At 36.1% G+C, this 23,061-nt stretch overlaps 2 protein-coding genes across 2 annotated transcripts in view; one reads left to right on the top strand and one right to left on the bottom strand.

Annotated features, from left to right (window-relative positions):
* LOC105843003 (C3 and PZP-like alpha-2-macroglobulin domain-containing protein 8) overlaps positions 1-23,061 on the bottom strand; it is a 287,401-nt gene that overhangs the window by 18,654 nt on the left and 245,686 nt on the right. Inside the window, exons 13-14 of the mRNA XM_038011434.2 lie at positions 19,206-19,434; positions 7,408-7,558 (exon numbers count right to left, since the gene is read on the bottom strand). Of these exons, the coding sequence (XP_037867362.1) occupies positions 7,408-7,558; positions 19,206-19,434 (380 nt within the window). The remainder of the gene's footprint in view (positions 1-7,407; positions 7,559-19,205; positions 19,435-23,061) is intronic.
* Positions 302-5,432, top strand: LOC101739721 (uncharacterized). The gene is made up of 7 exons (XM_038011437.2): positions 302-457; positions 638-661; positions 1,729-1,934; positions 2,842-2,968; positions 3,474-3,650; positions 4,078-4,250; positions 5,259-5,432. Exons 1-7 carry the CDS (start codon positions 412-414, stop codon positions 5,373-5,375), a joined length of 870 nt encoding a protein of 289 aa, XP_037867365.1. The 5' UTR covers positions 302-411; the 3' UTR covers positions 5,376-5,432.

Raw genomic sequence — 23,061 nt, 5'->3', positions numbered from 1 at the left:
ACGAGCTCACAGCCCACCTGGTGTTAAGTGGTTACCGAAGCCCATAGACATCTACAACGTAAATGCGCCACCCACCTTTAGATATAAGTTCTAAGATCCCAGTATAGTTACCACGGCTGCCCTACCCTTCAAACCGAAACGCATTACTGCTTCACGGCAGAAATAGGCAGGGTGGTGGTACCTACCCGCGTGGACTCACAAGAGGTCCTGCCACCAGTAGGTTGAAAGAAGAAAGAAAAATCCAATATAATGATTTACAGCAAAAATAAAATAATTATCTTCACAAAATAAAAATTGTGGTTCCGTCTTGTATGAACTGGTCGATGCTGAGCATATATAAGTTGAGGAATATTTTGGCACTTCACAGATATACTGTATTTGTTAGTGTACAGTATACTTATTATTTTGAATATGAAGGCTTTGGCAGCTGTACTATTGTTAGTTGTGGCAGTGAACGGTAAGTTTTTCTTCCCGCATAATTCCGCTGTTGTATACCAAAAGCAGTATTAATTGTCACTAAAATTGCACAATATCTGGTAAAAAGGAGATACAAGGAACGACAATAGACCAAGATACAAGGAATAATAATAACAGTTAGATCTATTACATAGATTCTGTACACATATTTATTTTTCAGGTGCGTGGAAAGGTGGACTGCGGAGTAAGTATTTTTTACCGTAAATATATCAAAAGATTTCTTTATCTCTAAAATAAAAAAAAGACCTTTGTACTTACTACAATAACTGACGGATTTAAAAAGAGTTTAATTAAAGCTGATATATCTGGAGTTGTATTGGAAAAAAGCTGTGTTCTAATGTTAGATTTATTAAAATCATTAAAACTTGCAATTACAGCTGATGTATCAGAAACTGGAGTTGTATTGGAAAAAAGCTGTGTTCTAATGTTTAATTTATTAAAATCATTAAAACTTGCAATTACAGCTGATATATTCGGAGTTGTATTAGAAAAAAGCTGTATTCAAAATTTTTGATTTATTAAAATTATTAAAACTCTTAATAGGACCAAAAAGAAAATTAGTTTACAAACAAACAAGAGGAATGCTAGTTTCCTTTGCGTGTTAGATATATATGGATGATACGATAGAGCCACCCAGTCTTAACTAATTATTGACCCAGGCAGAAAGCCTCAGTTAAATTTGCAAGAAATAACACCCCTACCTCTGAATATGGTAACATATTACATTTTTTTTTTTTTGCTTAGATGGGTGGACGAGCTCACAGCCCACCCGGTGTTAAGTGGTTACTGGAGCCCATAGACATCTACAACGTAAATGCGTCACCCACCTTGAGATATAAGTTCCAAGGTCTCAGTATAGTTACAACGGCTACCCCACCCTTCAAACCGAAACGCATTACTGCTTCACGGCAGAAATAGGCAGGGTGGTGGTACCTACCCTTGCGGACTCACAATAGGTCCTACCACCAGTGATTACGCAAATTATAATTTTGCGGGTTTGATTTTTTATAACACGATGTTATTGCTTCACCGTGGAAGTCAATCGTGAACATTTGTTAAGTACGTATTTCATTTGAAAAATTGGTACCCGCCTGCGGGATTTGAACACCGGTGCATCGCAACAACGAATGCATCGGACGTCTTATCCTTTAGGCCACGACGACTTCATGACCAATGAACTAATAGTATAACAGAATTATATAGCACTGCTTGATTTTTTACTTTATTAACAATATGATTCTTGTACTGCAGCAACATGGGGTGTAGGCCTTGGTCTAGGAACGGATTTTTTCTATGAGATTCCAAGGTCACTGGAAGAGGTTAAGTCTCAGGGCTGGGTTTTAACCGACAAAGCTGACGGACTTCCTCTTCCTTCGCTCGCCTTGTATTGTTCTGAAGACCGCATCTTATGCGGATTTTTTGACGAAACCGAATATGTGGTGGGATTGCAGGTTTCTGTAAGTAATAGGCTACCTCAGAGCCAAATTCCTTACTACAATTTTAAATTTTCTCTTATGTTCCCACTTTATAAATGAAAAGTGTATTTAAATTTTAATTTTTTTGCCAAGCAACCTGTTTGAGCACAATTATCACGTATACATTACATTAAAGTTTTTTTTTTGATAACGCCATCTTGTTGTGTCTTTAAAGCGGTTAGTTGCCCTCAATTAACAAAAATAGTATTATTATTCGCCAATAGATGGGGCGGGTCGGGAAGAGTTGATTATTGAAAACAAGAATAAAACAACATTTCCTGAACATAAATTGTAGATAGATCCATTTATCACCCCCAAAATCCCCTGTATACTAAATTTTATGAAAATCGTTGGAGCCGTTTCCGAGATTCAGAATTAATTAATTAATTAATTATTAATATACAAGAATTGCTTTGGTTGAAGGTATAAGATTTAAAATACGTAATTTAAGCACTCATGATCATTTAGCTCTTTTATACGTTCTGTGTGCGTCTTACTTTATATAAACTAAAAAGAATGTTGAGTTATAATCCCGCATCATCGTTTTCTTTCTAGTGCGTATTCTTTAACAGTAGATCAAGAGACAAACTCACATTGCTCCTTGATCCTAAATTGCTCCTTTAAGCAATTGACATTAAAATCCGAACGCTTCCCAGTCGAAGGCGCTACGATAACTCCTACTCATGTTAGACCATGCCTTCCGGTCATATCTATCTTAATAAGATTGACAACGACCATATTTTTTTTGTTTTTGTTTTCTTTCTCAGTAACGTAGCAAATTCTTTATCCAGTTGCTTTATTTAATGGTAACATAAAAAATGGTTTATATACACATTTTTTCATCCATTGAAATATTGTTTACCAATGTATTTCGTTTTATTTGAAACAGTTACCCGTAGATGAGGTCACGGACATTATTTTTGATATGCCAACCCAAGGTTTTACAATATGGGAAACAGAAGTGGACGGGAAACTTAAAAAATTCTACAGTATCCAACAATACTTCATCAATGAAGGTATGTTATATACTAGACATTTTCCTGCGTTATGTTTGTGAATAAAAATGAATTAAATTGCATTTTCCCGGAATAAAGAGCTGTTTGCATAGCTCTATCTATGGTCCATAAACTAAATTTGATTTATCATTTTTGTTTACCATCATTATCATAGCAGTTACACCAGGCGTAGTTCTGGGCACTACTTTTACCATTTTAAAAAGTATCCCTTGATTTTATTGTTGAAAACTTTCAATCAAATTCGTTAAGGTGCTTTCTGATTATATTATATTCTGATAGCAAGCATCTAAATATTAAGAATTTCAGAATTATAATATAATAATAATATACTAAGTTAAAATAAAGACGATGCCGATTAAGACGATAAGATGACAATTTTTTTACATTTTTTTTCCCTTATGATTCAAAATCTATCAAATAATATATTATTATTGTAAATCTATGAAGTTCATAATAGAAACAAAAGTGTATTCGTAAAATAAATGCAATTTTGTTTTTATCGCAGATACTCTAAAACAAAGTGTTGAGGATCGTTTGAGTAAGTGGGATAGTTCCAAGACTCTTCAAGAAAAATCCATTTGGGTAACCGGCTTCAATGGTACCCTTCTTGAAATATCCACCGTTGCTGATGATATTGCTAACGGAGATGATTTCACTAAGCAAGCCTGTGTTCCTTGGATGGGTGCGTATAACCTTCTAAATAAAATATTTAGTCCGATTATCATAATTGCTGACATGTATCCGATTAGTAAAATAGAAATGTCTTGTTTTCTGATCACTCTATAAACGTTGCTTATAAATTTAGACACATATGTGCATTTAGCTCATCAAACGATTATTCGTTCGATTATATTTTATACAAAAACTATTAGAGAGAAGAGAGATGGTGGTACATCGTGAGACGCATCAAGTCTGCCCCTTCCAACACTACATGACGATCACGACCACTCTGTCAAGAATGAAACGATTGAGAAGAACATACTATTAATTGAAGAGTCCTTACTAAATTTTTATCAGGGAATCATTTCTTACCCTACTATTTAAAGAAGTTATTAAATATATTATGTATTTATTTATGGATCAATAATATTCACTATTTGTCACTTCAGGGCGTCATTATTACTACAAGATGTCTGCGGAGACGGAGTGCAAAGCTGACACATTGTTACCATGGTTTCCGATTGTTGAATCCGGGGAATTGATCGCTACCGGTTTTATTAGCTTCCTGAAACTTTCGAACACTTACAAATGGTTTGAGAAGCCTTCGAAAGCAGCTGTTCAAGTTGGTGCTTTTATGTTGTTGTCTTAACTATGATTCGGAAGACTTAAGCAAATTGCAATCACAGCCTTGATACGAACCGTTATATTGACTTCGTTATAATTGTTATAAATTTGTGCTTAGTTCTCGTAACAGCAAAATAGTAGAAATCCAATCGAAATTAAGGAATGATGACATCGGTGGACAAGCTCACAGCCCACCTGGTGTTAAGTGGTTACTGGAGCCCATAGACATCTACAACGTAAATGCCGCCACCAACCTTGAGATATGGGTTATAGCTAAGGGTCTCGGTATAGTTACGACGGCTGCCCCACCCTTCAAACCGAAACAATTCGATTCATCTCAACTAGGTTCCCTAGACTGACTTAGTGGTTCAGTTGTTAGCACCCTTAACTGTTGCGTCAAGGGACGTGTGATCGGTTCCCACATAGGGCAAGCATTCGAGATCATGAATGTCTTTGTCTGGGTGTTTATACATATATTTGATTATATATATCAGGGGTGGCCAACTTCATTAGAACCAAGGTCTACTGTCTACTAACGAAACACGCTGCGATCTACCAATGACCTTTCTTGAAATTTACTGAAACAATGTAGTTCAGTATACAAACAAGTAGCATGTTTTCTTTTATTAAAAAGATTAAAATAATCCTGAAATTATATAATGAAAGAGAACTATTATGTAGAAGAGAGAATAAAAAATGTGACGTAATGGTTAATAAAAAAATTATACAAGATGAAGATGATGCGTGCAGCAATTGGTGATTACGTTGCGCAGTCTGTTCTATGTATTTATATTGTTTTGTGTTGTCACGATCGACTGAACTAATAGCCACGATCGACCGGTCGATCGCCATCTACCGGTTGGCCACCCCTGGTGTATATGATTTCCATAATACAGGAAACCCTAATTAGGGGTCGGGTGACCCTACGTGACATGTTTCCTTTTTTGTTATAACATTATTATTACTTGCGAAGCATTTCGGGTTTTATATCCTTATATTTTTGCAGTTCATTGTTCCTGATGGCCCTAAGTGCTTATACGATTTGGCTGAGGATTCTGGACTAACAACAATGCACATCTATTATGTCAATCAACCATGGTTGGTCAGTTGCCTGTGGCAGTGAAAGAGTTAGGGCGACATTATGTTTTTACAAAAATATTAAATATCTCTGTTGACAAAATATTCGTTTTCATTACCTAGCTTAGTGAATATCGGAACTAAATTTAGTTCCTTAACCGTATTCCGATAAGCCCTATTTTAAATAATGGGCGTAATATTTTAGATACTTTTACTGGTGGTAGGGCGTCTTGTGAGTCCGCACGGATAGGCACCACCACCCTGCCCATTTCTGCCGTGAAGCAGTAATGTGTTTCGGCTTGAAGGATAGGGCTGCCTTTATACCTGTTAAAACTGAGACCTTAGATTTCTTGTCTTAAGGTGGGTGGCGGCATTTACGTTGTAGATGTCTACGTGTTCCGATAACCACTTAACACCAGGTGGACTGTGAGCTCGTCCACTCATCTAAGCTATAATAAAAAAAAAAAAGTTACAGGCTATATTTTTTTATTGCTTTAAGTATTTAATTGAACTCACATCACAGATCAGAGCTTACAACAAAAAAATTCACTTTTCACAACAATTGATTAATTTACCGCAAGAAAAAACAGGTTGGTTGTACCTTATAATGCGCTTTAGAATACACTCTAACGTTATAAGATATAATTAAAAAAAAAACGTGTGGCACTCGGGAACTGCCGCGGTAAAGCAATTGCATCTTTTCTTCGTTACGGAATTTCATGATTCGGTTGCCGCGCTCAAGGCCCGCGATAAAAGCTATGCAATAGCTTAAAAGTCACTTTTACATAATTTAGAATTAATATTTCGTTATAAACAACTAGATCACATACAACAAGTTAACTTCAATATCAAAGGCTTTATATGACGTCATAATGATTTGCGATCTCCCGCACCACAGGAATCGGGACTCAATCTAAATGTTAATTGAAACCGGGAGATTGAATGAACTAGACAACGAGAAATGAGAATGCGTTGGATTAATAACACCATAGACAGCCATTAATTAGGATATTAATTTGACCGATGATTGGATTGTGGGTGTAAACCCAGGAGTGTAGGTACCACCACCCCGCCTGAAGCCTGCCGTGATGCAGTAATGCGTTTCGGTTTGAAGGGTGGGGCAGCCGTTGTAACTATACTGAGACCTTAGAACTTATCTCAAGGTGGGTGGCGCATTTACGTTATAGGTGTCTATGGGCTCCAGTAACCACTTAACACCAGGTGGGCTGCGAGCTCGTCCACTCATAAAATCAATATAAAAAAAAAACGAAATCCTAGCAAGGACAGCGTAATTTTTTTAAAGTTTTAGTTGACTAATCATTTCATAATTGACTAGAATTGTATTTGTTGTTATGGGTAGAAAAACGGGGCATGAAGGAGATTTACCTTCCATCACTGACTAGTCTAATACAACTTATTATATAAAATGAAATGCTGTTCCTTCGGTGTCATTGGTTGACCACTTTAAAAATTCGGGAAGACTTACCTTTAACCTATCCTATATTTATTTATTTTTGCTTTCCAACAAAGGATATCCATAATGAGTATATTGTTAAAAGAGTAATAAATGGTGATTGGCGTTGCACTACCTCGATTGCAAGAAAACACAATGTTCACAGAAATACAACTGCGCTGTCATAAAGTAATTTAGGTATCGAGTATACATCAACAGGTCATAAATACAATAAAACCAAAATCTAAAACATAAATCAACTAGAACTAAAATCGAACCTGGATAAAAATGAAAACACAAACTAAATTTACAATAATTTGACAAAGAAGTTTGTCGGGTTATTTAGTAAAAAATTAATAACCAATCGGAAACCGTATTAATTATAGTTAAGGTTTTTTTTTTATTTAAATATTCAAGACGATCGCATCGTTGATTTGGTGGTTGAATGAGCCTGACAACTGTAACACGACTTCCAAATTCGCTTCCCGGTCGAAGTCAGCGTTTTCGTTAAAGATATTTGGTTTACGGGATCTGGGTATGCTCTTGTTCTTGTCTGCTAAGTGTGTTTTGATATCCATATCGAAGGTTGGCCTTAAATGTAGGTTAATTTAAAAAAGTAACTAACCTGTAATGTTTTTTCTTCCGGGAGTGTTGACTGCGACTCTTACGACCAGCTGGGTTCCACCACGTGGACCTAACCTCAATCTCTCCGTAACATAAAGGGCTCCAGTGCTTGCGAACGCTGCCCCAGCACTTAACGCTAGTAAAGCAGTTACCTGTAAATTAAATTTATTAATGATTTTCAATACCGAAACGTCAGGTCGCTCACTTTGTCAGACCTTTTCCAAAAGCTCATGTTTCTGCTACATATAGCTTTGGAATTTAACAAAAGTCCATAGAATCGAAATTTATTCACTATTATAAAAGTTCATTGATACGTACGTACTAGAAACAAGGTAGCGTTTATTTAACCAACGTATTTTGGTCCGAAGACAGTGATGTACATACAGTGACATCCAATTAATTCTCCTCGGGCTGCTACTACTAATACCGTATTACCGTGTAATGACCAGTAATGGTCGTAGGGCATTATATCCGTTACTATTGAAACTATTCCAATATTTATATCTTATTTAGTGATCTGATTTTTTTTGTCTTCTTTTCTGCCATTAGCCTCAAGGGATTATTCTAACTTCAACGTGATTGGTGAGCGATCTCTTGGGGCTCAGCCTGCACGAGTTTGTTGAAATATATCTTATTTTCCCTACCTATTTGCTGGTAGCCTAAGAGGCTATTCTAGCTACACCCGGACGGATAGGTGAGCTCACGGACTCAATCTGAGAGAAAATGCTAAAACTAGCCCTAGCAAGAACAGTGCTTAGCTGAATCTACCACCGGATCGGAGGCGATCGCGCAGCTGTTAGCAAATCCCACTCCACCTGGCTGAGCCTTGCTTGCCCACCTGTCCTGGTGAAACTGGAAAGGCCTCCGGGCCACCAGTAATACTTCAATCATAAAGAAAAAAAAACATTGCGTAAATAACAAACGTTTTGTAGGTACAAGGACTTCTTACCCTTCAAATATCATAACCAAAATATCGCGGCCAAAATAGGGACAAGCTAGTTGTTCGCAATACGTCAATACGAGTTTAATAAATATACGAATATGTCGCATCCGGACACGTCAAATGAAGCGAAAGCGTGCCATCTAGTGAATTCGAGCCGTAACTACACGTCAAACATCGGCCCACTTCGGGTGGTGTGCTTCGGCAGAGTCGAGGTGTCATCGCTCGAGTGGAATCGAAATACATTCGTTGTCTGACTCAGGAAGAGTGAAGATGTCTCGGAACTCACTTTGCGCGATTATCCACCATAAGCTCGCTACGTCAAGAAATAATCAAGAAAACGGCCCATTCTGCGATATATATAGTACTAGCGACCCGCCCTCGCTTCGCTTCGGAAACTGTAATTTATTATTAATTTCTCCACTATTTAATGGTTGTCATTATACATATAAACCTTCCTCTTCAATCACTCTATCTATTAAAAATAAAACCACATCAAAATCCGTTGCGCAGTTTTAAAGATTTAAGCATACACAGGGACAGACAGATATAGGGACAGAGGAAGCGACTTTGTTTTATGCTATGTAGTGATATATAATAATTTAATATAGTGAACGTCGCTTCTTCATTATCTTAGTTTGATATTTCGAATGAAATTTCTCTATTGAACGCAGTAATTAATGAATCGAACTAAGATCTTTAAGTACATTTCGACAAAGCGAACTGCGTAGTATGAAACAAGTCGAGTGAAAGTGTTAGGTATCTATAATATTGATTCAGGCTTACCTCAACAGAGTAGGGTGAAGAGTTTCAATTAATGGGAAATATCTTGAAACTCGCGAATTTCTATTTAACTTAGTTGTTTTACTGTATTTCAGGAAAAAATAAAGTCCCTTTTTCTTCCTACCTAAGCTGATAGCCTTGAGAGGCTATTTCAGCGTAACCTTAACTAGTAGGTGAGCTCACGGGGCTCAAATCGGAGTGATGCTAACACTGACCCTAGCAAGAGCAGGGCTTCGCAGAATCTACCACCGGATCAATAAACTCGTTTTTAGACTACGCATTAATATAATAGCTTAAAGTATATATGCTCATATCACAACAATATCGCACACCATACATTGTTATGGACACGTTCACACTGTACTGTACTGTACTATATATTATTGGCTAAGTATAGACTGCTATACTATACGGCAGTATAGCATAGCGTAGTCTGAAAGCAGCTTAAATGTAAACAATAGTATACTTATTAGTCTTACAAATACTTTCATTCGAGTTTTCGTTCGATTTTTTTAAGCTACCCACAAAACGTCACACGTTTTTGTTAGTAAAATAACTTTTTGGAGCGACTCCCACGCGATTTATTATCGGCGCGGCGCACAGTGGGTCGATACTGTGATTTTAGTGACTTAGGGACCAACTTTGTTTTTTTATAATTTTTTTTATGTAGATAGATAGAGCTCGTTAATCTCAATAATAATGGTTTTGGGCAAAAATTACAAAAACTTTATAGTTTGGTCAGAAAAATGTGTTTTGTGATTTTTTTGTATGGAGCGGGTCATATTAAATTAAATTCTTGCTAAGTACCGCGAGGTCCCGCTTTGAAACTTTATTTTCCTTATACCTTGTCTAGTCTACTATCATTTGATGCTATGAACATGTGCATAAAGATGCAACTCTGCCAAATAAATGGATCGAAAAAAATTTATAAATACATAGAATAAAAACCTTTATATTTTTTTTCGTAAGTGCTTTTAAGTTAAATTTGATATCGATTAGTAAGTAAAAGCACGTAATGATACCCATAATTACATAATACCTAACAACAATACATTTAGTAGGTCTCTAATTAAGGAATCTCTCTAATTATTAGGATAGTTAACATTGTTTAATGAGGATAATTAGTTAAGCAGCCATTACTGGGTAGTAGAAAATATAGTAAACATTTGTTTGTCTCTGGAAGTATAAAGTGACCATGTTTATTATATACTAACTAGTGTTCGTTTATTCGTACTGCTACTAACATCTCGTGATTGTCGTTGTGATCTTGCTGTTTCCGTTATAATTGATAACCGCTGTCTGATAATAAAAAACTCTTTCAATTCCTACAAAATCAAATAAACATGACCGAAGAGAAAAATGTTGAGCTCCAAAAATTCTGTACGCAATTCTGTTCAAATATAAGTGCAATATGGAAACGAAGTAGTCGCATGTTAGCACAGTTTATAAAGAAAAAATGTGATTGGTTAGAATGTTTAATAAACTGGCCCGAAGGAATGTTATCTGAAGCTATCAACACTGCACATGAAAGGCTCGAGATTTCTAATACTGAAGATGTTGAAAATGTACCACCCTCAAATGTACTACAAAAGCTTTGACATCTATTTTTGCACCTCGAAAACCTTTTGAAGAATTGGGATCCAGGCAAAAACGAAGACGCATTGAACAAATTTACCAATCGCTTTCGTTATCCCCGTATGAAATGGAAGCTACTACAATTGCTAGTTTGAGAAACACTGGAATTGAAGATGTAGGAGAAATAATGAACCACTTGTCAAATCACCCCGAAGATCTAGAAAAAGTTAAGGAGTATTTAATTACAAGTAAAGTGAAAAGTAGTACATATTCTCCCGATAAGGCAATATTAGTTTCACTTAAATTAAGTGGCAGTATATTAATCTAAGAGAAGCAGCAAGTGAAAATGGGTCTGATTTATACCCTTCTTAATATAAAATTAAGCAAGAAAAGACCAAATGTTATCCAGGGAAAGACGAGGTAATTATTACTGAAGAAGGAGCTGCTATTAAAATGCAAGCATTACTAAACTTGGCGCTATATAGGCTTTTAGATGTGATTACTTCGGATTTGAACTCGGCAAGAGAGCTACTGCTTATAAGCAAATAAGCTTTGATAGAACCCAAGTCAAAGTAATTATAAACAAAAAACTGAAACAGAGTTTGATGATTCATCTATTTTCATGGTCAGTCTAGTTCCTATAAGGCTTCAGAAATTTGATGGAACAATTGTTTGGGAAAACGACCTACCCTCATCAACTTTTTATTGCCATCCAATAATGATTAAATTTACAAAAGAAACGCAGTCAACAGTGACAATTATAAAAGCTAGCTAACAGAAGAAACAGAAAGACTTCAGCCATCAAAAATCAAACAAGTTGAAGTTAAGCATCAATTGCACATGATGATGATAGACGGCAAAATAACCTCATACTTGTCATAAACATTTTCTGCTGTCTGTGATATTTACAAAGCAAAACCGTCAGTTTTTTGGAGTGACTTGCTTATCAAAGAGAAAATAATGAAGAAATATTCCAGTGTGGAATGCCATCTTTACATGCCCTGGATAAGATGCATGGAGTGCTTACTTCATATCGGTAAATATAGTTTTATTACTTCACAATTTTTTCATCGTATGTAGTTTCCTGTGAGATTATTTTTTAAATAACACTTTTTTTGTTTGCGTCTTATCGTTTGGACTTCAAGAAATGGAGTTGCAAGGGGCGATATCAGAGAAAAAATATCAATCAGAAAGAGCGCCATACAGCAAGCGTTTAAATAGGAATGCGGTTTACTTATAGATGTTGTCAAGCAAGAAGTAGGAACAACCAATGATGGCAATACTGCCAGAAGATTTTTCAGGGATGCAGAAGGAACAGCCCGCATAACAGGAATATGTAAAGATTTAATAGAGAGGTTTCACGTGATTCTTCAGTCTGTTGCATCTGGAGAGCGCGTGGACCTTTCCAATTTTTTCGAATTTTGTAGATTTACTACAGAATTGTATGTTAATAGTATCCATAAATTGTTGGCACATGGCAGTGATATACAATAATGAAGAACTTTGGTGCTATTCGTATAGGTAAACTGTCAGAAGAGGCAGCGGAAGCGCAATAAAGATTTTCGGAAATATACAGAGAGTTGTTATTCTAGAAAGATAAGTAGAACGTCGACTAATGAGGATATTTTACACAATCTTCTTTCGTCTTCTGACCCAAAGATCGAAAGGTGAAACAAAATATATAATATTTAGAGGGATTGCATAATTAGAGACCTACTAAATGTATTGTTGTTAGGTATTATGTAGTTATGGGTATCATTACGTACTTTAACTTACTAATCCATATCAAATTTAACTTAAAAGCACTTACGAAAAAAAATATAAGGTTTTTATTCTATGTATTTATTAAATTTTTTCGATCAATTTATTTGGCAGAGTTGCAACTTTATGCACATGTTCATAGCATCAAATGATAATAAACTAGACAAGGTATAAGGAAAATAAAGTTTCAAAGCGGGACCTCGCGGTACTTAGCAGGAATTTAATTTAATGTGACCCGCTCCATACAAAAAAATCACAAAACACATTTTTCTGACCAAACTATAAAGTTTTTGTATTTTTTGCCCAAAACAATTATTATTGAGATTAACGAGCTCTATCTATCTACATAAAAAAAAATAATAAAAAAACAAAGTTGGTCCCTAAGTCACTAAAATCACAGTATCGACCCACTGTGCGGCGGTCCCGTTATCTCCCGTGGCAATTTTAATACGCTTCTATTTGCTTGTTATGTGTGTATATCTGTTTGGATGTAACGGATTCTTTGACTGGCCTTTTCAGATAAATTCGTCCGATTAACATTAAAATTTGGACACACATCAACGACTGGTTATAGCATAATCATTTTATAGCTTCGAGCTAACATCCACGTGACCAGTATCAACATATAAAAAAAAGAAGTAATTTTTTAGTTTAGCTTCTCATTTAGATCTGTTTTTTTACCTAAGTACATTTATCATTCTTGTTTGATAACGGAAGAGTTATTATAGAGTTATTTGAAAGTGGCCGGTATTTCGCTAAAGATATTTTCAAGATAAGTTTGCATATACCTATATATGTGCTTCAAACATTTAGGCCGTCGGTCTACCGAGCAATATCATTAGCTCAGTGGAAGATTTTCCCTTTGTCATTACACCCAAATACGCTACAACAGAGACTTCTTACTCATTCTCTTGAGGTGAGCAACGGAATGCACATTATAATATTTTAAAATCTGATAAAAAAATTAACTATTTCCCATCCACCATGATGATGATGATTCTAAATCTTTTGAAGTTCCAATAACAACTGTACTGTACGAAGTTTAACTTCTTAGGTAAGCGACGTTAGTTCGTGTGACACGAGAATAATATTTTTAACAACACAGATGTTTGTAAAACAAATTATATGTATACATTGTATTATCCCTCTACTTTTCACGGCACTCGAAAATGTATTATACAGTTTTCTTCGTATATATCTGGTGTAGCTATAGTCATTATGTTAGATATATTATTAGACTATAGCTACTAACGATTTAGCAGCTACTTGGCTATGCCCCTGGCATTTCTGATTCACTAGACTAGACACAACTAGACTGTTCGTATGCTTCTCTGCCTACAAAGGCAATAAAAATGAAAATCCTCTATCCTATGATACTTAATGAGAATTTGTAAATGAAATTTTTATTATTCTTTTAATACATCGATACCTAAACGTAACTCGCCTGGTGCTTAGTGGCTATCGGAGCTCATAGAAAATATCATAACGTAATTATGGCCACTGGCCTTTAGTTATGAGGTGGACGTTTTCGTTTTATTGTATTACGGCTGCTTTCAAACTAGAAAACAAGATTGTTCTGGCCCAGAAATATTCAGAGCGTTAGAAGTCACAATACGTCCTACAACTGGTGTTATGTGAACCGAATAATATAAAAAAAAAATCATGAATCGTGTATAAAGTTTTAATCCCGTCATAAGAATGTTCGTAAATTAATTTTAAGTTTAAGAGGAAAAAAAAAAGTAACTTGAAGAAGATTTGCTTACTTTCGATTTGCACGAGTAAGCATCGTTCGCCCCGAAAATGTCTGTTTAGATTTCTCATTTTTCCTGTCCATTGAATCGGAATTTTCCGAATGATTAAATAAATACCAGACATCCTGAGGCGTAATCAAGCCGTAAAAACCATGGACTCTTTCCCATCGAAATCGTTTTGACATTCGACGCGCGCCGACCGAAGCTGGAGATATGAAGAGTACGTGTAATAGCTATTTGTTTGCAATCGACCCCGTTCGCCGAATCCCGATTAGGGATTCCCGAGATGATCCGCCGGATCCCGCGCGCGTATCCCGGCAAATGGAGCGATTAGGCAATATATCCCGGTTCGAACGCTTCAGACTCGTATCCTGGCGGTGGATGCATGTCAACGGACGGATCCGAGCCTCATGGCTCTGACGTATCGGATCATTAAATCGAACGAAGCGAATAATAAGGCTTCTATGAATTCTAGCCACGATTAATTCAAATTTCTTACTGGTGGTAGGACCCCATGTGAGTCCACGCGGGTAGGTACCACCGCCCCGCCAATTTCTGCCGTGAAGCAGTAATGCGTTTCGGCTTGAAGGGTGGGGCGGCCGTTGTAACTATACTGAGACATTAGAACTTATATCTCAAGGTGGGTGGCGCATTTACGTTGTAAATGTCTATAGGCTCCAGTAACCATTTAACACCAGGTGGGCTGTGAGCTCGTCCACCCATCTGAGCAATAAAAAAAAAGCAATGAAATGTAGTACGAATTAAAAGAGTGCAAAGTAGTGTTTAACAGATCTTAGTTTCTTATTATTTTCACGATCAGAACAATTAGCGCTATCAACTGTTGTAATATTGGTATGGATCATGTGAAGATTTTGTCAAAATTCATATAATGTTAGATTAACGTAACATAATTATTTACAAAATAGCAATATAAGTAATTTCATTTAAAGCTTTATTCAAAGTACACAATCTCTTTATACAAAACGAATCAGTATGTTACTTCATCAACTTTTGTAGACTAGAGGTCCCGCAGTAGTCGAAATTCGACTATAATTAATTGGAATTGTAAGTTTGTATACTATTATGATTGTATGTTCAACGCCAAGACTACACTATAGAAAAATATTAATAAAGACAAACAATATTTAATCTATTCTCAATTTGAACACAGACGTCAAGAACAAAAGTTTGACAATAAATAGTATACATGCGTGTGTGCGTCAAATACATGGTATGTAGTGTGTGTAATGTTTTCTTTATTGATTTAATGTATCTTTTATGCATTATATAAAAAAATATTAGCATTGTGCACTTCTTCTCTATATTCTCTATAAGTGTGAAAAATTTCATACTCCTCCGTCCGCGCAATTTTCGTAAAAAGGGATACAACATTTTTGCTTCACGTATTAATATATAGATAAATAACAGAGTTCCCGTGTGATTTACGCGTGCATGATTTGAGGTATATTAAGTGGGAATTCTGGCTAATTAAAGGTTTCATTATTGACTTCTTTGTATGAACGAGCTCACGCCCATACATAACCATGTATGACCATATATGTATTATGTATGTATAAGACCAGGTTATAGAATTTTATCGAACACTAACTGACCCGGCAGACTTCGTAGTGCCTCAATCGATAAATAAAATACCTTTTTTGTGTAAAATAAACTTAACACAAACAAAAGGAATCCGTCCGACGGGGGCGCATCAAAGGAAAAACGAAATTGTTATTTTTATTTAATTCCGAGAATTTTCATATTTATCTACCTTTTCAACCTTCTCTGGACTTCCACAAATAATTCGAGACCAAAATTAGCCAAATCGGTTGAGCCGTTCTCGAGTTTTAGCGAGACTAACGAATAGCAATTCATTTCTATATATAGAGATTTGATGGGATTAATTCATGATTAAATATTATTGGTTTTAAACAATCGATACGTTTTATATTTTCAGTTAGATGTAGGATTAATTCAACATAGTACGTAATTGTTTTCATAAGTTAAACATTAATAAAAATAAACAAATAATGGCTTAATCCCAACAATGTTTGTTTCAATCCTAAACAAATAAAGCTTATGTGGAAAATCGTGATGGATACAGATAATAAGTACATTCGGTTTTCGAGGAAGGCAGTTGACTGACATCGTAATCGGCAGGATTAGTCAAGAATTTTAATAAATTCATTCAATACGGCCATTATAGTATTGCTCAAAATGATATTTTAACAGATGAGCATATTATAGTCCAACTGGTAGTGCTCAGGAAACTTTATGGAAGGGAGTTAATTCGCGAACCAGATTATATACAGTCCCGTATGTATTAGATGCGTATTTACTTATACACGTCTACATATGAATCACATAACTTTTTTTATTTTTTTATTGCTTAGATGTGTGGACGAGCTTACGGCCCACCTGGTGTTAAGTGGTTATCGGAGCCCATAGACATCTGTCTACATGTAAATGCCGCCACCCACCTTGAGACATGAGTTGTAAGGTCTCAATTTTTGAACAGTACAACGGCAGTCCCGCTCTTCAAACCGAAACGCATTACTGCTTCACAGCAGGGTGTTGGTACCTACCCGTACGGACTGACAAGACCACCAGTAATTACACAAACTATAATTTTGCGGGTTTCATTTTTATTTTAATTACACGATGTTATTCCTTCAGTGTGGAAACATTTGCTAAGTACGTATTTCATTGGAAAAATTGGTAGGCAGCGGCTTGGCTCTGCCCCTGGCATTGCTGAAGTCCATGGGCGACGGTAACCACTCACCATCAGGTAGGCCGTATGCTCGTCTGCCTACAAGGGCAATAAAAAAAATAAAAATGGTACCTGCCGGCGGGATTCGAACACTGATACATCTCTACATACGAATGCACCGGATGTCTTACTTACCCTTTTAGGTCACGACGACTTTGCTAATTATATAATCGATAAATATTTTTGAAAAATAATCTAATCATACATTTGGAGTACGAATGTCATCGAAATTCAAACAGCACATAAAGCGAACTGTTTATCGTTCAGAAAATCCTTCACAGGCCATTTATTTGTTCGTAACGTACGGTCGTATGTGTGATCGGAGCTGAGCTTCTAAAGCAGCAATGAGCTACACCAGCCGTGAGGTTTATGTGGATTACACGTCCGTACATAATTGGCTGCTGAATAAATACGGCATACGCTTTTGTTTACTGAGCTTGTATTTATTTATATTTCTCACTATGGGTCTTATTAATTACATTTTCTGACTGGTGGAGATATCTGTCACGAAAAAATTAAAAAGCAGAATGAGATTATAAGCCAGATGATGCCTTGTATCCACGATCACATCCAACGTGAGAGTATTGAGGCCACAGTAGACGATTATAGTTTTCACATTTTTTTATTTCAGTAGGGGTTAAGTGGTTAGCCACTTTTTCGAACGAAATACATTACACGATATGTTCATAAATTACTTCCATAATAAAGGATTATCAACGTTTCATAAAAAATGAATCCCGCAATAAATTGTAATTTTAAATAATTACTATACCTCAAGTTTTGGAGTGAATGGCATTCACGTTGCGAGGTCTATGTGCCTTGTGATATGTGGCCAAAGTCTATCTCGCTACGAAAATAGATGGTTCTGTTGTACCTACACTAACAGGCCAGACAATACTAGTAATAACCCAATATTTTTTATATAACACCATGGCTTCCTTATATCCTTAACCGAGCCGTTACGTAAGTTCCTAAAGACAGCGTCAAAACACTTCTTCGAAAAAGCGGCAACATTATAAACCCCTAATTATATACTCCCTTTATTTATATACCCGATCCAGACGACGAGGCAACCAACAGCCGTCGCTCTAAACACGTCCTATCGGATCCTCTCACTCCACTCTCGATGCTTTTACGAACTCTAAGCACCGGCTATCGTTCTCGCGGTTCAAAAGTTCGACGTGTAAGTTAACCCACAAACACAACACGCCGACTTCGGCGTCGGTTCTTTTTAGTGGATCGCGATTCCGATCCGGTGGTAGATTCAGCGAAGGACTGCTCTTGCTACGGCTAGTGTTAGCAAATTCTTTCAGAGTGAGCATCGTAAGCTCATCTATCAATCCGGAGAAACGCTCCTAAGGGCTACCAGCGAAACACGTTGGGGAATACATATCCATGATGGCTTCCAAGAAGAATTCGTTCAAATACAAGCTTCATTCATTCATAATGTAACAGAACCTTATTAAGGATTTTTTTATTTTTTTTATTGCTTAGATGGATGGACGATCTCACAGCCCACCTGATGTTAAGTGGTTACTGGAGCCCATAGACATCTACAACGTAAATGCGCCGCCCACCTCGAGACATAAGTTCTCAGGTCTCAGTATAGTTACGACGGTTACCCCACCCTTCGAACCGAAACGCATTACTGCTTCACGGCGGAAATAGGCGGGGTGGTGGTACCTACCTATATATTGATGAGATAATTATGAATTTATCAAATATAAAGTTATATTTTGAGAAATGTTTTGAAATTTATGAATTATGTGCTACTTGTTGTTGTATTTGTATGTATTTTAAAGAGCGTTTTTGCGTTAGAAAACGTACCATAACGTAACATATATAAAGCGAATTATTTAATTAAAAAGGCATATCGTCGCTGTCAAACCAAAATCTGCTATGTGCAAAAACTCTATTTTGAATTAACGAGTAAAAATATTTTCGTATAAAATTTTATATAAAGGTGAATTTTTAAGAACTATATCAAATTAAAGCTATAAATAAATATTAAAGCTATAGACACATAACAGTTTTTTTTATACAGTACGGTATAGGGCTGTGAACTATACGAAAAGGTCAAAAAGTAAAAATCTCAAAAAGTGCACATAGCAGATTTTGGTTTGACAACGACGATATACCAAATACAGATTTACTACAGCTACCACAGAGGAGGGTGGAGAAAATTCATTTGTATTTGATTAAAAAACAAGATTACTCACGTCCATGCAATTATTAATGTTGTTGGTTATCTTCACATCGATTTCTACGGTCTCTCCGACTTTTAACGCAGGAGGTAAAGAGAAGTCCAGCTGGATAGGCCTGAACACGTTGATGGTCTTCGGAGTGGAGAAGCGAAGACCGCGGTTGGAGAGTGACAGAGCCCAGAGAGACCAGCGGCCTGCTTCCGAGGGTGCTGAGATGGTTACTCCATCAGTAGACAATTGAGAGCTAAAGAAAAAAATGATGTGATTTTTAGTCGACTCATTAAGCAGAGCGGCAATTTTATAATTAAACTAGCTGTACCCGTCCGCTTCGCTGGGCATTTAAAATTAACATTATTATTTCTCACCCTCACAAAGATTCTCATAATTAACGCCCCCGCAACTGGTGTAGGGAGTCCAACACTCATATAAATATTAGCCTATCCATTAAGTACATGTATTTTCTACATGGATACTAAGTTTCAAGTCAATCGGATGCCTGGTTCGGTAGTTGTAACGGAACATCCGTAAAAACCACTGTAGATTTATATATTAGTATAGATAGAGAGAAAGAGAACATACTTTATTGCACACCAAAACACAATTAACATCAGAAAACAGTCAACAAGCAGATACGTTTGTACATTAGGCGGTCTTATCGCTAAAAGCGATCTCTTCCAGACAACCGTTTAATTACCCGAAATTCTGGACAGATAACGATATAGCAGGTATGTTGCGGTGTACTATTAACAACACATTATTAAAGAAAATACATACATACAATATATATATATTGTATGTATGTATATGTATGTATTATATATATATATATATATATATATATATATATATATATATATATATATATATATATATATACCGTTTAACACAATATGAAATCACCATATGATTTATAAATATAATAAATAAATAAATAAATAAATATTTACTAACAATCACGCCACGTTAACTGGTCCCGTGATAAGTTCGTAAAGAACTTGTGTTACAGGTACCAGATATCGGAAATAAATGTAAGATTTTTTATTATACACATACATATATTTAATATACATCCATAACCCTGGAAAAGACATTTATATTTACCATACAAATATCTTCCCTTGGCGGGATTCGAACCCGCAACCCCCTTGTGTAGTGACCATGTCACTTACCACTACACCAGACGGCCGTTAAATATTCTAATATACTTAGATACACATAATAAATTATAAAAAACAACGCTTAATGAATGAAATACTATCAGATAATTGTGTAATTAACCTGAAACCTGAATACTTAATGTTCCGCTTTAATCACCCTTCATGAGGTTCGTCGATTTTTAATTCGACAGCTAAATATCACAGTTAAAAAGATTGCTAGCAGTAAAATGAAACGTTCCATGCAATTGAATCGGAAAACAATACAACGTATTTATTGTCAGAAGTGCTTTTATGAGTATATAGCATGTAATTAATTAAATCTTACATCGGTAACTGATGGCCTTTGTTATTTCATTCTATTTTCGATAGAGCTCAGGGCCTACCTAGTGTTAAGACTGGAACTCCTAGATATCAGAAAATAAACTAAAGTATTACTGGTGGTAGGATCTCTTGTGAGTCCGCACGGGTAGGTACCACCGCCCCGCCTATTTCTGCCGTGAAGCAGTAATGCGTGTCGGTTTGAAGGGTGGGGCAGCCGTTGTAACTATACTAAGACCTTAGAACTTATATCTCAAGATGGGTGGCGCATTTACGTTGTAGATGTCTATGGGCTCCAGAGACCACTTAATATCAGGTGGGCTGTGAGCTCGTCCACCCATCTAAGCAATAAAAAAAAAGTATCTACTTTGAGTCATAAGCTCAGTGTCTCAAGTATTTTTATTTATTGCTTAGATGGGTGGACGAACTCACGGCCCACCTGATGTTAAGTGGTTACCAGAGCCCATTGACATCTACAATGTAAATGCCGCCACCCACCTTGAGATATGAGTTCTAAGGTCTCAATACTCTTACAACGGCTGCCCCGCCATTCAAACCGAAACGTATTACTGCTTCACGGCAGAAATAGGCGGGGCGGTGGTACCTACCCGTACGGACTCACAAGACGTCCTACCACCAGTAATTGTATTGTAAGTGTATTAATTTTTTCATTACATAGATGAGCAAAGGAGTTCAAGACTCACTTGGTGTTAAGTGGTAGCACGCTTTCAGTAGCTTGACCTGTATCTGTCTATAAAAGAGAATCTTTCAATGTCTTTTTCACCAACTTCAAATCGTCCACTCGTAAGGAGGACCGATGAATTAGAGAATTCGATTATAATTTTGACCTAACATCGAAAAATCTTTGTTTATTTTTCGATAATTGTATAGATTTATAAGTATATTTTGTTTACAAATGAATGCGATTACTTATGCATTGAAAATTTAAGCAGTTATTGTATGAAATTACGAGCAAAATGAATGAATTTCTAACAGCCCGTGTTATTAAATTTATATTACTGTAATACTCGAAAGGTTTTTTTTTACAAAATCCGGCTTGCCTAAAATCATTTTTCGCTCAAAGAAAATCGAATAACTTTCAAAGGAAAACATTAAAGTTTTTTTTTGCTTGACGAGCTTCGGATTTCTTTGAATTCTTAAGAATTTCGTGTTAAGATAATATATTCCTCAAAGATCCAGGTAGAGCTTTCAGTTTTGATTTTTTTTAGGCGTTATTAAAATTATCTATAGTATTGATCATGCTCAACTAATAAATACTTATTAATTCTCCTTACAAATTACGTTATGTAACTCTCAGTACAATTGAAATTTTATAATTTGGGGTCTAGTCGTAAAGATGCAACCGAATTTATAACGAAGAAAAAATATCTAATGCAACCTGGTTCTATTTACAACATAAAACCATAATAATAATATATTATTATCACTTTTTTGTCTTCGCAAGCAAACGACCATACGTTCTATCTAATGATCGTGGTTACTATGTCCCAGCAATGCCCAGAGAGAAGCCAAGTCGTTGCCTACCACTGTGGCCTTGTAGTTCATTGCGCTCAGAAAGCATTGTCAACTAATGGCGATGGCAAAGTTTTCTCCAGAAATGCGCTGTGGATATTTTGAACTCGTCGTGGCCTAAAGGATAAGACGTCCGGTGCATTCGTATCTAGCGATGCACCAATTTTTCTAATGAAATACGTACTTAACAAATGTTCACGATTGACTTACACGGTGAAGGAATAACATCGTGTAATAAAAATCAAACTCGCAAAATTATAATTTGCGTAATTAGGTACTGGTGGTAGGACCTCTTGTGAGTCCGCGCGGGTAGCTACCACCACCCCACCTATTTCTGCCGTGAAGCAGTAATGCGTGAATCAGTAATGCCATATGCCTATGATTGCAGTTCTATATATTATTTCAGAACACTCAAAAATGTTTGCGTTACTTTTTCAACTAAGTGTTTTTTTTTAAGTACACCCAGAATTTTTCATTTAAATAGCTAACAAAATTCAAAATTTGTTGTCAGAAACTAGTGAACATAGTAAGTACTTCATCTAACCGGATATTTGGATTATAGCTAGACCCAGCGATTGACCCAACGATTGATTTCATAGTGGTTTTGGATTTTTTAAATCCAAATATTGCATTAGGCCTTTTACAGTGTTACGAAATCGCTTTGTCTCCGTCAACTGCCGAAATCTAATCTTCGTAGGCAGTTTGTCATTCTGTCTCAACGTGAAACGTAACATAGATTTGCAACTTGACATCGTGTATGATGGATTAGTAATAACAAATTTATTGGCTTCACTTTGGCAGTTTTTATACGCAAAGCACTAATTTATATTCAACCGTGAGGCATACATGGGTTCTACTATGAA

This window comes from Bombyx mori, chromosome 6 (genome assembly GCF_030269925.1).
Source record: "Bombyx mori chromosome 6, ASM3026992v2".
Lineage (NCBI taxonomy): Eukaryota > Metazoa > Arthropoda > Insecta > Lepidoptera > Bombycidae > Bombyx > Bombyx mori.
The sequence above is the reverse complement of the archived record's forward strand: the minus strand, read 5'-3'. Positions and strand labels throughout refer to the sequence as shown.